Source organism: Ictalurus furcatus, chromosome 29, assembly GCF_023375685.1.
Source record: "Ictalurus furcatus strain D&B chromosome 29, Billie_1.0, whole genome shotgun sequence".
NCBI lineage: Eukaryota > Metazoa > Chordata > Actinopteri > Siluriformes > Ictaluridae > Ictalurus > Ictalurus furcatus.
The window spans coordinates 4,954,390-4,970,922 of record NC_071283.1 but is presented as its reverse complement, the minus strand read 5'-3'; the positions used below and the strand labels follow the sequence as shown (position 1 = coordinate 4,970,922).

The window sequence follows — 16,533 nt, the reverse complement described above, 5'->3', positions numbered from 1 at the left end:
CGCATTTTTCTTCCTCTGTGTTATTAAACTCTTCTCTAGTACCCAACATGCTCGACTTCAAAGACCCCTTAACAACACCAACTACAAGCATTTATACTTCACCTTGAATTATATGTGTACAGGTCATGCACAGTAAGTAGCACTAAAAAAAAAAAATCCAGAGATTGCTTATTTCTGAGTATATAAAAAACCAACATTAATCAACCCACCGCTTAAAGCACCAACTGCTCCATAATCTAATGATTTTCCCTCCATGATGCTGGCATCACATTCAATATCCCCAGCCAGGTTTAGATTGGAGCCTGTACCAGCATTGGTGAATGGTGAATCCTGTAAACAAAAGACAATACTAAATGTGTTTCTTTTTTGGACATAAGCACTAGTAAAGTTAGCATTTTACAGTCTGGTAAACCCCAAAAGTAAAAAGTAAAAACATTTTTGCATTTAAGGATTCTATTCTGACTCCAGTGAAAGACACTGCCACATTTGCATTTAATTTCATATTGAATAAATAAAATCTAAAAAAATAATAAATATGACCATGAAAACGATGTCTTCCCTTATAACAGCCTTTATTTATAGCTTAGAGGACTGACCGGTAATCCACACATTCATTATTCATTTCATGTTTAATAATAATAATAATAATAATAATAATAATAATAATAATAATAATAATATTCTTAACTCTATTTTTTTTTAAAAGAGCAAATAACCTTCACAGATTATTAGAATTCATTATATTTATATTGCAATTTACATTTTGGCGTCCTCAATAAATCTGATGTCATCTATATTATTTCAGTTAGAATTGACTTTTATTTAACATTCATTTGATTTAATATTTCTTAAGCTATATCTATTTATGAAAAGAAAAAAACACACATTAGTGACATTTAGCAAAGATTCTAAGTTGAAAATGGAAAACAACAGCATTTATTATAAATTGACCAATATTTTGACTGTATACAAACTGAAATAATTAGTCTTGCATTTCACCCAAAAATGAAAAATGAAATGAAAAATGAAAAATCAATTACTCGCCCTCATGTCTTTTCCAAACCCATAAGACTTCCGTTCATTTTCGGAACACAAATAAAGACATTTTAAATGAAACCTGGGAGATTTCTGTCTCTCCATTTACAGTCCAGTAACCAAAACTTTCAAGCTCCAAGGCAAAAAAAAGTAACCCAAGTTACTCTAGTGGTTTAATCCCAATTTTATGAAACGGGACCCGGAAGCGCTGCACTGTTTACAGCAGAGGAAGAAGGACGGTGTACTGAGTCACAAAGAACAAATCTTCAGATTTTGACATAGAAGAGGACTTGCATTTTTCTGTCCACTGTCGCAAACATTTTTTTTGTTCCTTCTCGTGTCAACACATCACGCATACGTCGTGGTTCTCTCACGAACGCACGTCTGAAATCTATGCAGGAGTGAAGATATTTTGTGAATAAAGACTTCAATCAAGTCTTTTTGCATATACAAATCATTCATATTGCTTCATGAAAATTGGGATTAAATCACTGGAGTCACATGGATTACTTTTACACTGCCTTTATGAAAGTCTTATGGGTTTTGAACGAAATGAAGGTGAGTTATTGATGTCAGAATATTCATGTTTGGGTGAATTAACCCTTTAACTATCATCTTTACATTTCATTCATTACATCTTTAGGCACACCAAATGTTTTTACCATGGTATTTGTGAAACTGTCTCCTTATTTACCTAATGAAATCTGAAAGCCTAAGCAAGGAGGTTTTTCTGAAACTCATTTGTTATTTTAAATGAGAGTTGTCAAATTGTTATAGACAGAAAAATCCAATCTGGGTAAAAACACATTTTGTGGATGTTTTTGGCTATTTGCCAAGTCAGACAGGTTTTCTTATACCACTGCGCATTTATATGGTATATGGCATATGTACACTTCAATTTGCCCTCAGATTAAATTTAATTTACATGACTCATGCCCTAATTTATGCAGGCGTTTTTAGTTTTTGCAGTGAAATTATGCAAGTTTCAGTGAAACTGAGTTAGAGGTGTTTTTCTTTGAGGATGCTGCAAATGTTACGTAAATGTGCTGTGTAAAGCAAGGCAGCTAGAAAACTGGACCATTTTCCAACCTCACCTGTAATTGGTCACATTTAAAAAGCTTTGCTGAAAAATGTCGTCAAGCTAAGTTCCATCCTGAACATACAAATAAGACCTTTAGCTCATGTAATAAAATGCTGAAAGAATTTAATTAAACATTGAAAAACATACCATTAAAATGAATACAATTGCATCTGGTGTGTTTTAGAGTTGCTACAAGTGTCTGTCTTTAAATAGCCCTGGTGGGTGGTTTGTTTGTCCAATAGCCAGCGTCAAGGTCGGAGCTCTATTACTCAACTGAAGGACTTACGAGCTGATAAAAATCCATATCCATAAATGTGAGTCAGAATACATGAATTAAACAGTGAAACTATACCCTATTGCCAACATTTTAGTGCAAGGTTCCCACATGTAAAATTCTGATTATCAGTGAATGATATTTGCTACTTTTACTTATTATTCGTTCTATACTTATTGATTATACTGATATTCAATTAGACTTTAGGTTCTTAAAATTGTGAGGCATTAATACCACTACGGTGTCCGATTCTGTGCTCCATTAAAAAAAAGAAGAATAAATAAATAAGGTACCCAATACCTACATCTGATACCGCATTGGTCAGGTGTTCACATACTTTTGGTCATATATTGTATTTCACTATTAACGACGGCAGCCGAGGCAAAACAGACTGCAAACTATGCTGTGCAAAAATATCAAGAAACCTACACACAACCTGATAAAACATTAAACATAAAACTTTACACAAGAAGTTCACTGCTAGCAGCAAATAGCAGCACCCAATGTTGCAACACACAGTACCTAGACAAGAACAAAATACATACAGGCATTGCGAAATGAATAAAAACAACAGCACTTATCTAATATGTTGATGTATAATATCCGCTCTTTTCGACTGCAACACAAAGAACAAGCCAGTGTTCTAGCTCAGTGGTTAAGATGTTGGACTACTGATCGAAAGGTTGAGAGTTCAAATCCCAGCGCCCACTAGGCTGTCACTGCTGAGCTCTGGAGCAAGGCCTGCAACCCTCAAGTGCTCAGATGTAGAGATGAGTTAAATGTAAGTCGCTCTGGATAAGGGTGTCAGCCAGATGCCATGAATGTAAATAAGCAAAGCTAAGTAGCATGTTCTAAGTTACAGTGATAGTTTAAGACTAAAGGCCAATTTACACCAGACACAGCACATACAGTGGTGCTTGAAAGTTTGTGAACCCTAGAATTTTCTGTATTACTGCTTAAATATGATCCAAGTCATCATCAGCTTTTCAAACAAGTTTTCAAACAAATAAATAGAACCCAATTATAAATGAGACAAAAGTTTGAGACAAAACGCTTCTCATTTAAATCAAAAAGTTCTATTTTGGTCTCATCTGTCCACAAAATATTTTTCCAATAGCATTCTGGCTTGTCAATGTGACCTTCAGCAAACTGCACACAGTCAGCAATGTTCTTTTTGGAGAGCAGTGGCTCTCTCCTTGCAACCCTGCCATGCATACCATTGTCCTTCAATGTTCTCCTGATAGTGGACTCATGAACACTGAGAGAGAGGCCAATGTGAGAAAGGCCGTTAGTTGCTTAAAAGTTACCCTGGGTTCCTTTATGATCTCACAGACTATTCCATGTCTTGCTCTTGGAGAGTACTTTGTTGGTCCTCACTTCTGGGGAGGGTATAAATGGTCTTGAATTGCCTCCATTTGTACACAATTTGTCTGACTGTAGATTGGTGGAGTCCAAACTCTTTAGAAATGGTTTTGTAACCTTTTCCAGCCCGATGAGCATCAACAATTCTTTTTTTGAGGTCCTCAGAAATCTCATTTGTTCATGCCATGATACATGTCCACAAATGTGTTGTGAAGGTCAGACTTTGATGGATCCCTGTTCTTTAAATAAAACAGGGTGCCCACTTGCACCTGATCGTCATCCCATTGATTGAAAACAAAATTAATTGTTAATCCTAGAGGTTCACATAATTTTGCCACTCACAGACGTAATATTGGATCATTTTCAAGTCAAGTCGATTTTTATCGTCATTCCTCTATATAGCGTGTATACATTGTAACAAAATGACATTTCTACAGAACCATGGTGCAACACTGAACAGTACACAAGACTACATAAAGTGCAATACACAGCCACGTGAGACAAGTGCAAAACAATAAATACACAGAAAAAAACAATAAATACACAGGACAATAGATAGACAGAACATGGACTGTAAACTGCAAACTATTGTGTCATGTAGCAGCACAAGTATAGCAGCAAAACTGATAGCAATGATGATCTTTTTTAGCTGTCCTCACAATTCGCTGTAGGGTCTTGCGGTCAGAGGCTGTGCAGTTCCCATAACACACAGCGAGACAACTTCTCAGGATGCTCTCTATCATCCCTCTGTAGAAGGAGGTGAGTATAAGGGGTTTGGGATTGGTTCTCTTCAGTCTCCGCAGGTAGTGGACTTCTTGGGACTTCTTGACTAGGCAGTTGGGGTTGAGAGGCCATGAGAAGTCCTCAGTCATGTGCACCCCAAGAAACTTGGCGCTTTTGACTCTCTCCACAGTTGTTCTGTTGATGTGCAATGGAGAGTGGATTGGGTTCTCCTGAAGTTGACAGTCATCTCTTTAGTCTTATCAACATTAAGAAATAGATTGTTGTCTCTACACCATTCTGCAAGCTGGTTCACCTCCTCCCTGTATGCTGACTCATCATGTTGCTGATGAGGCCCACAACTGTAGTGTCATCAGCAAACTTGATGATGTGATTAGAATTGAACTTTGCAACACAGTCATGAGTCAGCAGGGTAAACAGCAGTGGACTGAGAACACAGCCCTGGGGGGTGCCGGTGTTCAGTGTGGTGGTGGAGGTGGAGTTGCTGACCCTGACGGACTGGGGTCTCCCAGTCATAAAGTCCAGGATCCATTTGCAGAGGGAGGTGTTTAAACCCAGCAGGCTCTGCTTTGTTATCAGTTGGATGATTGTGTTGAATGCTGAACTGATGTCAATGAACAGCATCCTTATGTAATTGTCCATTTTGTCTAGATGTGTCAGAGACAGATGGATGGTAGCAGATATGGTGTCCTCTATATGCATACTGAAATGGGTCCAGTGTGGTCGGAAGACTGCAAGAGTGCAAGAGGCTGGTAGTCATTCAGGCAGGACACGGATGTTTTTTTTGGCACAGGGATGATGGTGTTCATCTTGAAGCAATAAATAAATGACCAAGTATAATATCTCTGTCTCATTTGTTTAATTGGGTTCTCTTCATGTACTTTTAGGACTTGTGTGAAAATCTGATGATGTTGCAGGTCAAATTTATGCAGATAGAAAATTCTAAAGGGTTCACAAACTTTCAAGCACCACTGTACAAAGTTCATTCAATTCCATTTTAAAAACCATTTCAATCCACACTGACCAAAGTATGTCCATGGTTTTATACTTCATGTCTATTTATTATTTCACTCATGCACATAAGCACCATAGAATTGCACTAAAAAAAAATGAAATTGATAAATAGCAAAAATGACAGTGGAATTTATGTACATTCATTTTGCCATAATATTTGATGTGGATCAGCTCGTTAGTTCTTTAGCAAAATATAGCTGCTGTGGATTCAGAGTTTTAGGCAGAAACAGTTATGGTAGTCTGCTTTTCAGTGTTTCATTAATATTCTTATTAAGGGCTGTCACGACTTCCCCTTTAAGCAGCATGCTGCAGAGCATGTGAATGCATGCTGCCGTGCAAGGTGCGCGAGCACCTGCTTGTCGTTGTTGACATTCGTGACATTTGGACACGTGCATTTGTTATGTTTTGTTATGTCTCCTCCCTGTTCTGTCATTGGCTATTGTTTCACATGTGTCTGAATTGCCCTCAGCCGTCAGCTATTACGACGCTGATTATGTTTGTATATATACCGCGCGCCTCCCAGCACACAGCGCGGAATATTAGATAGAGTAGAATAGAGAAGTTTAGTTTAGACCCGATTCGTTACCATAGTTAATCATAGTCCTAGTTTATGTCCATGTTAGGTTCCTTGTTAAAGTTAGTTAGGTTAAACATTAGATTTAGTCCACGCTGGTTTCTCCGCTACCAGTCCCTCACTGTTGTTTATGTGTCATGTTTGGTATATCGACCCTGTATCCTGTGACCGCGACTTTGATCCCTGCCTTGCCCAGTTTATGCCTGTTTGCCGATCGTCTGACCTTTGCATGTTTTGGATTACGTTTACGGATTACGATTTGGATTTTCCTTCCCTTGACTCTCTTAAATAAAACTGTTCATACTGCACTTGCATCCGTCATATCTCCGTTACGTCACAATACGTGACAAGGGCCGAGCACCAATGGTGCAAGGCACCTATTGTTTTTCTGCGGATTCTGCTTATTATTTTTTTTTTTTGTGGCAGGGTGTCTATGGCAGCCCATAGAACCATGTGGTAAAAAGGCACACAGCTTCAGGACACATTTAGCTACAAATACACCAAATCTGGGCCCCAAGCTCCCAAAGCTCTAAGGCCACCAACAGGTTAACGTTTGGCCAAATTTCAAAGTACATTTATCCCCATAACTTTTGAAAAAAATTGAAATGCCAATGGAATCTAGGTGTCCATAGATTCCTTGGATCATCCTATGACATCAGTTTCTGCCTAATTAGATTTTTGGGCATCTTAGATTTTTATTTATTTATTTTTAAACAAAATGGAAATTGATAGAATTTTCATTTTCAAAACCGTTCGCTTGTAACAAGCCAACAAATCTGGCGATGAAGTCGCCAATCAGGAACAGACGCTGTGTCTCATACAACTTTACACATCATCATGATCATGTGTAATCATCATAGTGTCTTCAGGACTATGACCTGAGGCTACGCAACAAATTTCATGACAGTGCCACCTAGAGGTCAATAGTTACAACAAAATGTAGAAAATGATTAATCAGTCTTTTCGCTCCCCCTCCTACAAAGTACACTCAAAAATCATCAAATTTGGATCATATCATCATAAGACCTGTCTGCACAAAATTTATCAGATGCATTATTGATATCGAAAACCGTTCTCCCGCATGCCTAAAATGCCATAAATACCTTAGATGTTTTTTTTAAAGGTCAAAGTAGCAACAGACAACACCACAGGTCACAGCAGTAGCAGCGACTGCATATGCAATGCCACCCTGCGGCCCATTTGTTCATGTAGACCGTTCCTCTTACAGTCAAAGAATTCCACCAGTGTCCATGGCCAAAACATACACATCATGAGTGAAAGAATACATCACTCTTGAATCCCTTTGCCTAAAGTTATGGCTTTGCTTTTGTTCTGACTCTTTAGGCAACAATTGTGTGCCTGTGCATGAGCGGCTCACTGAGTCTGGGTGCTTTTGTTAGTATTTTGTTTATATGAAATAATTTTTTGCTTATTTATTCGGAATGAAAACTTGGCGCACATATATTTATAAATATAGCTTTAATATAAAGCATAATACTTAAGTTAAATCTAAAATGAATAAAACCCCAGCTATAAATAGAGTGTATTTACCAACAGTTGATGTTGAAAAATAGTTCAGCCTCCTAGTTGATTATGGGTTCAAGCAGCTTTACATAAAACAGGCGCCTCTTTCTTTTCTCACATCTGGTTAGCTGACTCAAAGCTTTCCTCTCATTCACTATTGCAAAACACCACCATAAATGACAGCATGTTTCATATGAATTAAATGTATAGGGTAAGCTGGGTTGTGCCACAGGCATATGACATGAAGGGACTAGTGGGCAGGAGGCTGATTCATCATTTGTGCTCGAATAACTGCTCATTTTTATTTCATTCAAAAGTGCAGATCTGTTCAAATATCATTTCATGCACGCAATGCATCAGTGCTCTTTTTTCACAACTTTGATTAATAAGGACCAATGTTACTAAATAAAAACAGGATTAGATGAAAGACAAAAATTCACTGAGCCATCACCTCTAGCTCTATAAGAGCTGCAGTCACTGCCTCCACTGCCATGGCACCATCTCTCAACCTCTCCATGGCCTGCCAAAAAAAAAAAAGTATATATAAGATCATAGAAGGCCATATTAGGGCCAAAAAGGTCATAGAAGTAATCTGAATTTATATATTATACATTAAAAATAAACACTTGTAGGACAAAACAGGGGAACCTGTCTATAACCTTTTCCATTATTCTTATTATTGGACATCAGCTGAGTATAGCCTTTTTATCTACTTAAAAATGTGCATAACACACAGACAGGCAAACAGACAGAGAGACAGACAGAGAGCTGGATCACTTTATTCAAGCCAAAGGAAAATTCACACACACACATTATTATATATATATATATATATATATATATATATATATAAATAAAAGAATACAGTGTAAGAGCGTGATGTGGGAGTGCAGTGCAGTGTAAACATTGTAGATATAAGCAGCTGAATTGAGAGGAATGAAGTGGCAGTGCAGTGAAAAAATTGTCAACAATGTAAACATTGTAAACAGCTATAAAATGAATAGGGATACACAGTATTGTATAGAGTGAAAATGAGAAAAGGAAAGAAAAATGAATAAAAGTAAAGTGGCAGTGCATATTGGATATGAATAGTGTATGGTAGTATAGTTCAACTATTGTCTAATGAGCTTGCCTTAAAACTGGCTCAGTGCAAAATAGTGTCCCAGCACAGTGATGAGCTGTTGTACAGTGTGATCACTGTTGGTACTGCCCCATTCTACAGAGGAGCTGAATGGGTCTTCTACTAAATGAGCTCCACTGACCAGTAGCTCATGGAGGGGATGCTGTTCATTGTTCAGAATATCTGAGTTTATTGTGTGTCCTTTTTCCACCACCACAAAACCAACCAGACCAGACCAGCCTTCTTGATCAGTTTGTTGAGTTTTATTTTATTTTTTTTTGCATCTCCAGCTCTGATGCTGCCTCCACAGGATACTGCTGCAAAGAAGTACCGCTACCACAGACTGGAAGAAGGTCTCTAACATCTTGATGGAAACATTGAAAAACCTTAGCTGCCTTAAAAACTAGAGTCTGCTCATCCCTTTCCTGTACACAGCCTGTGAGTTGGCGTTCCAGTCCAGCTTGTTGTTGACATGGGCACCAAGGTATCGGTAGGTGTCAACCAGCTCAACATCCTGACCCATAATGGCAACGGGGCTGGTTGTGGTCCGCTTCCTCCTGTAGTCCACCACCATCTCCTTGGTCTTGGCCACATTGAAGAATAGTTGGTTCTTCCTGCAACTCAACATGAAATTGTTGTCCAGGTCCCTGTACTCCTCTTCCTGTCCATCCCTGATGCACCCGACCACCAGAGAGTCATCAGAACTCTATAATGAAAGTCTATGATACAGGGTGACGAGGAAGGGGAAGACGTCGACCTTTGAGTCTCGTGATAGCCGAGTGTATGTCACATGCCGCTTCTGCATCAGCTGCAATCACCACAATGGCGACTGTGAATTCCCTTAGCAGATAATATGCACTTAAACCAACAGCCAACAGTTCAATGTTTGGGCAACAGTGAAGCTCCTTCGCATTAACATATCCCGGCTTACAGCATGTGCAACCCCTCCACCTTTCTTCTTACCATTCAATGTAGCATCTACGTCCACCCTCACTGTCTGAAAGCCAAAGATGGAAGCCATCTTTGCTCATATTTACCAAGGGTGCCAATGTTAGTGGAGGGCACTGTAACATTTCAGATGATCATAGAGGCAATGAAAGCGGGAATGAAAGAGATGTACTATCTCCTCTTTGCCTTTGTTTTGGATCCAGCTCTGCATCTTCTGTATGGTCTCAGCAGTTCTTCAAAAATACTGAACAGCATTCCAGAGCGTGGAGCAGATGTTTGGAGTGCCAGCAGATGATCGTGAGTGAACATGAAGCCACCTGCTTGCTTCCCATGGTTCTCCATTTCAAGTGTAGAGTGTATTTTTTTTTTTTTTTTTAAACTATGTGCCTAAACAGACTGAAACTTACAAAGAAAGTTCAAGTTCACTTGCGCATTCACATCATTTTGTGAGGTCCCATTGCAATTTGACAGATCTGGAACATTTTTCCAAATCAAGATCTTCCAAGTTGGTAGACTCTTACACAAAAAGTGCTGTATTACAAGAAAAAGGTGCTTTAACAAGGTGTTAGTTAAGCACACGTGTGTAAGTTAATTTCATGTTTTTTTCTGTCATAAAACATTTCTATTTGTTTTTCACTTGAATTTTGTTGGTTGCTATCACATTAAAGGTGGCAAAATATCTGACATGATTTATCTTTTACATCACTAAAACTTGCGATTTTTGTAACCGGGGTGTGTAGACTTTTAATATTCATTGCACATAAATAAATAAAAAAAAGAAAAACGAGTCTGCAAGACATTTATGATGATGGATTAAAACTCTGGTAATAAGACATGAAACGTACTAACCTTCTGACAGGCTCTTTTGCACACATGTTTATACTCCTTGGCTTTGGATTCGGAATGATACCCTGCCCCTGCATAAAAAAAAAAGAAAGAAAAAGCATTCATATTTCAATATTACCTAAAAAACAACACTGTTGACAGTTTTAAGATATTAAAAGTTACATTTTTAGAAGTAGTTCTGAGTAACTGATTTCTTGAAACATACACTAAATGGCCAAACATGTTGGACTCCCCCAAACTGTTGCCACAAAGTTGGAAGCACACAATTATATAGGATGAATTTGTATGCTGTGGGATTACAGTTTAAAAACTAGACTGGACCTAAGGGGCCTAGCCCAAACCTGTACCAGCATGACAGCGCCCCTCTGCACAAAATCAGCCCCATAAAGATATGGTTTGTTTGGAAAAACCTGAGTATCCTGCACAGAGCCCTGACCTCAACCCCAGAGAACACCTTTGGGATAAATTCTCACCCACCATCAGTAACTGACCTCACTAATGCTCTTATAGCTGAATGGGCAAATCCCCACAGCCACGCTCAAAAATCTAGCAGAAAGCCTTCCAAGAAAATGTATGATTTTTATAACAGCAAAGGGGGACTAAATCTGGAATGGGATATTCAAAAAACACATATGGGTGTGATGGTCAGGTGTCCACAAACTTTTGGCCATATAGGGTTTTTTTTGTGGTAAATTACACTATCATTATTGTTTATATTTTTATGACTTCTGTCATATAATATCTTTTCCGTAAGCTTTTTTGTTGTTGTTTTTTTTTTAACTTCTGACTCGTGTATCAATTGTGGCTCGTTTTTCTTGCTTCCACATGTTTAATTTTTTGTTCGAATGTTTTTTTTTTTTTTAAACTTTTGTTGATTTATTCATGGGCACTTCTCACCTCACTGCCTCTCTCTGTGCAACAATTATAAATTGCTTATTCAGAAAACGGGTATTAAAACGGCTGCTCGTGCAACATTACAGATCAGGTGAATGCACCTAAAGGATAGCACGAAATGGCCTCTTGTGTATGAGCTCACACAATGCCCACAATTGGCAAGTGTTGCTCTAATTAACAGGGGAGGGACCAAGGTCATCCCTCCCATCCAGAAAGCAAGGCCAATTATGATCTCACAGACCCCTGGTTATCATCGGGATTCAGACTTACAAAAGTTTACCGCCGACCCATTTGGAAGCCCAGCTATCCAAGTTTAAAAAATTTATATGGAAGTAACAAAAATGGTTGCTAAAATAATAGAGTAACACAGGTGGAATAAAAAATATAATCAAATGAAAACTGATTCCTAATCTACTTTTTATAGACCAGATTCTGCTGAGGCACATAGATGGTCGGGTCAAAACCATGGATCCAACCTGCCTTATGTCAACAGTCCAGGCTGGTGGAGGTGGTGTAATGGTGTGAGGAGTATTTTCTTGGCAACTTTGATCCTGTTACTACCAATCAATCATTATTTGAATGCCACAGCCTATTTGAGTATTGTTGTTGACCATGAGCATCCCTTCATGGCCAAACTTCACCCATTTTCTAATGGCTACTTCCAGCATGATAATGTCCATTTCACAAAGCAAAAACATCTCTGGAACAGCCTTACCCCTGGGGTTGCTGGGACTACGGTTGCTGCTATGGCCTTGGGACTGCAATTACCACATTCAGTTCTGCACTCGGGTCTCCTTTGGTGAACAGTGGACTAGTTCAACAAACAGACTTCATGTTAAAACCATAATGAACTTTCTTTTACTTTCATACTATCTATTGTTACCCAGATGAGGACAGGTTCCCTTCTGAGTCTGGTTCCTCTCAAGATTTCTTCCTCATATCATCTCAGGGAGTTTTTCCTCGCCACCGGCTCGCTCAATAGGGATAAATTCACACACTTAAAATCTGTATCCTGTGTTTATATATTTCTGTAAAGCTGCTTTGAGACAACGTCCATTGTTAAAAGCACTATACAAATAAAATTTAATTGAATTGGAGCGCCTCTACAAGACCAGGGTCATCAGGAGGGCCCACAACATCAGTAGGGACAATAGCAACCCATAACACAGCCTATTCACACTCCGACCAACAAGCAGATGCTACAGGAGTGCTGAAGCAAGAACAAGGCTGAAAAACAGTTTTTAATCCACAGGCCATCAGAGTTATGAATAACTCTCATCCACTGCCCCTCCCCCCAGAGACAGTTTTTAGCAGATGCCTTTATCCAGAGCGACTTGGCAGTGCTGGGATTTGAACTAACAACCTTCTGATCAGTAATCCAGCGTCTTAACCACTGAGCCTACCTCTGCAGGCCTTTGCACATTAATTTCTTACATGTTTTTCCATCTTTTTCTTGTGAATGTATGTATATTGCTTTTTTTCCCCCTCTTGCAGTATTTGTAATTTATGCTTTTGTGCTGTCCTGTTTAAATTATGTCAGAGGTTGCTGGGAGGATTCATAGAGTAAGAATGTAACAGACTGTTTCCTGTACATATGACAATAAACTCTTGAATCTTGAAAAGTCGTCTCAAACTGGTTTCATGAACAGGACAATGAGTTCAATGTTCTTCAGTGGCCTTCCCAGTCACCGGACCTGAATCCAATAAAACACCTTTGGTAGAATGGGAGATTTGCACCATGAAAATTGCACCTGAACAATCTGCAGAAATTGTGCGATGCGATCAACACAGACCAGAATCTCAAAGGAATGTTTCCAACATCTTGTGGATTCCATGCCACAAAGAATTGAGGCTGCTTTAAGAGCAAGCGGAGACCCTACACAGTAATGGTATAGTGGTATAGGGTAGGGGTGTGTCTTTTTTTTGTTCAGAATGAAATGATAGCAAAGGCCTTTACACCATGGTCTGTCTGAACATTTGATTCTGATTGGCTGGAAGGTGCGCATTCAATGAATATAATGCACAGGTGGTTCCAGTCAGTTTAATCCCCGTATTAAATTAATGTGCTGCCTATAAACAACTGTAACCATAGTAACACACAGTTACAGTCGCATACAGCATCACAGACGCAGGTAATTCACACACGCACGTCTCTCTCTCATAACTATTTATTATAATTCATTCAAATAAATGCAACCTTATCGCATTACTTTATCTCTGTGTATGATTTACAGCAGACAGTATTCTAGTTCTAAGTACCGTGATTAAAATAACAAACGAAAATACCAGTTATTTTTATCCTTTCTGTCAAATTTTGCACTGCAAACATAAATAAATCACAGCTTTAACTTGTCACTGCTGGCAAGTGACCGCGAAATAAGTGGTATAATTCATGGCTAGGTGTGCAGTACATGATTTTAATGCACTCTGCGGCGGTTCTTTACCTCCACATCATGCATTAAAACGACACCTAGCCATGGATTATCCCATGCTTAAAACATACCTAAACATGATGCCTACTGAATCTGCTTTTTCATGTTCAAAATTAAATTCAGAAAATGTAAACACATACCTGCATGGACCAATACAAAGCCTACAGCTTTGCCCTCTTTGCTGGAGATCTGCATAGTTTGCTCTTTGCTGTTCTGTATTGTTCTTAAATAATTTATTGGGGACACGTTCCCTTTGCACCCTGTTGATTTTATCGCTTTCTCCATGACCCGTGCACAGAAGCAGTTGCATCTTGGTCTACCAATCTCTCACAGCATATACATACTGGCCCTGTGATCCCTAAAGAAGAAAATCAGGACAAAACTGTTTTCATAATGTGTTGAATATGAAGAGTAATAACATTTATTCATTTACAGTACTCATTAGATACTATTCTTTTGTTACATAGAATGATACAGCTTGATACATGCTGCATCATGACCGCTATGAACAACAGAACTGTGACAAAAATATCTTATACAGGTGCATCTCAAAAAATTAGACTATCGTGGAAAAGTTCATTTAATTTAATTCAAAAAGTGGAACTTTTGTATATTCTAGATTCATTACGCATAGTCTAATATTTCAGGCCTTTTATTTGTTTTAATCTTGATGATTACGGCTTACAGCACATGGAAATCAAAAATCCAGTATCTCAAAATATTAGAATAAAGAATTTATAATACAGAAATGTCGACCTTCTGAAAAGTATGTTAATTTATGCACTCGATACTCGGTCGGGGTTTTAATCCTTTTGTATAAATTACTGCATCAATGCGGCGTGGCATGGAGGCGATCAGTCCGTGGCACTGCTGAGGTGTTCTGGAAGCCCAGGTTGCTTTGATAGCGCCCTTCAGCTCGTCTGTATTGTTGGGTCTGGTGTCTCTCATAGATTCTCTATGGGGTTCGGGTCAGGCGAGTCGGCTGGACAATCAAGCACAGTAACACCATGGACAGCAAACCAGTTACTAGTAGTTTTGGCACTGTGGGCAGGTGCCAAGTCCTGCTGGAAAAGGAAATCAGCATCTCCATAAAGCTCGTCAGCAGATGGAAGCATGAAGTGCTCTAAAATCTCCTGGTAGACGTTGCATCGACTCTCGACTTGAGAAAACACAGTGGACCAACACCAGCAGATGACATGGCAACCCAAATCATCACTGACTGTGGAAACTTCACACTGGACTTCAAGCAACTTGGATTCTGTTCCTCTCCACTCTTCCTCCAGACTCTGGGACCTTGATTTCCAAATGAAATGCAGCATTTACTTTCATCTTCCCCATGTTTGTGGTTGTGTACTGAACCAGACAGAGATTAAAGCCTCAGGAAACCTTTGCAGGTGTTTTGAGTTAATTATCTGATTAGAGCTCTTCTCAGGTCGACATTTCTGTATTATAAATTCTTTATTCTAATATTTTGAGATACTGGATTTTTGATTTCCATGAGCTGTAAGCCATAATCATCAAGATTAAAACAAATAAAAGTCCTGAAATATTTCACTTTACGTGTAATGAATCTAGAATATATTTAAGTTCCACTTTTTGAATTAAATTACAGGAAAAAAAAAAAAACTTTTCTATAATATTTAAATTTTTTTGAGCTGCACCTGTATATGTGGATCTCAGGTCCCAATTCTACAGGATCCCATGCCCTTAATAGATAAGTTTTATTTAGTAGGTTACAATTTATTGAAAAGTCTTCGAGCATGGGGTCCAGTAAGACCGTGCAGGTTGTAAGTTTATACTGACGATTATTAACATTAAAATGTAATGACGTCTTGAAGTAAAAGCACTGCAGAGAAGATTGTCTCATAGTAAAGCATCACACTGAGCAAAACCTGGCGCTTTACAGCCTAAAAGTACACAGTATTGCATTTCAATTAATGTCGCAGGCAGTTAATACAATTTTATTAATCGTGCAAAAAAAATAAAAATAAAAACCAAACCATATCTATTTTAACTCAGTACCCCAGGTAGTTTTCAGTGTGCATAAAAGATAAATACATACCAATAACGTATGTTTTGCTGTACTGTCTATTTAGTACTACCAATTTAGCCAGCAACGTTGTTCCCGTTTATTTATTTATTATTTATTTCCCCTTCTTCTTCTTCTTCTTCTAACTATGATTGATCTTCTTCGCTAGTTTATCTAGCGTCTCGCAAACCGATGACGAGTGCTTTTACCGCCATCTGCTGTACCGGAGTGGTATATGGTCATGTTTTGCGCCTGCGTATTGACGTCTGGGAGCACGAAAAGAAAACCACCATCAGGCTCTGGGTTACTGATCAGAAGGTCAGGAGTTCAAGCCCCAGCACTGCCAAGCTACCACTGCTGGGCCCTTGGGCAAGGCCCTTAACCCTCAGTTATTGCTCAGTTGTATAAATAAGATAAGGATAAGGGCATCTGCCAAATGCCATTAAATGTAAATGTAAATTTTGACTCAGAATGAACGATGGGGATAAAGCCTGAAGTTTAAGTTATTTTGACCCACTTCCTTGACAATAAGAATATTTACAAATATATATAGCCTAATATTAATAATAACGTAGCAAGTGCTAAATCATCTGAGGTATTTTATGGCTTATATCTTGCACAGACCAACCAGCCAGTGCTGCTTTTATTGTATTGTGGGA

The 16,533-nt window shown here is 38.6% G+C and overlaps 1 protein-coding gene across 3 annotated transcripts in view; it reads right to left on the bottom strand.

The window, feature by feature from the left end:
- Window positions 1-16,055, bottom strand: part of tasp1 (taspase, threonine aspartase, 1) — a 35,621-nt gene extending 19,566 nt beyond the window's left edge. For 2 of the 3 annotated variants that reach the window (XM_053619251.1, XM_053619252.1), the window contains exons 1-5: window positions 15,908-16,055; window positions 13,986-14,203; window positions 10,523-10,590; window positions 8,057-8,125; window positions 210-330 (exon numbers count right to left, since the gene is read on the bottom strand). In XM_053619251.1, the coding sequence (XP_053475226.1) occupies window positions 210-330; window positions 8,057-8,125; window positions 10,523-10,590; window positions 13,986-14,130 (403 nt within the window). In that variant the 5' untranslated portion in view covers window positions 14,131-14,203; window positions 15,908-16,055. Of the gene's footprint in view, window positions 1-209; window positions 331-8,056; window positions 8,126-10,522; window positions 10,591-12,128; window positions 12,225-13,985; window positions 14,204-15,907 lie in introns of all 3 variants that reach the window. The other variant, XM_053619253.1, reaches the window with a different exon arrangement.
- Window positions 16,056-16,533: the final 478 nt, after the last annotated feature.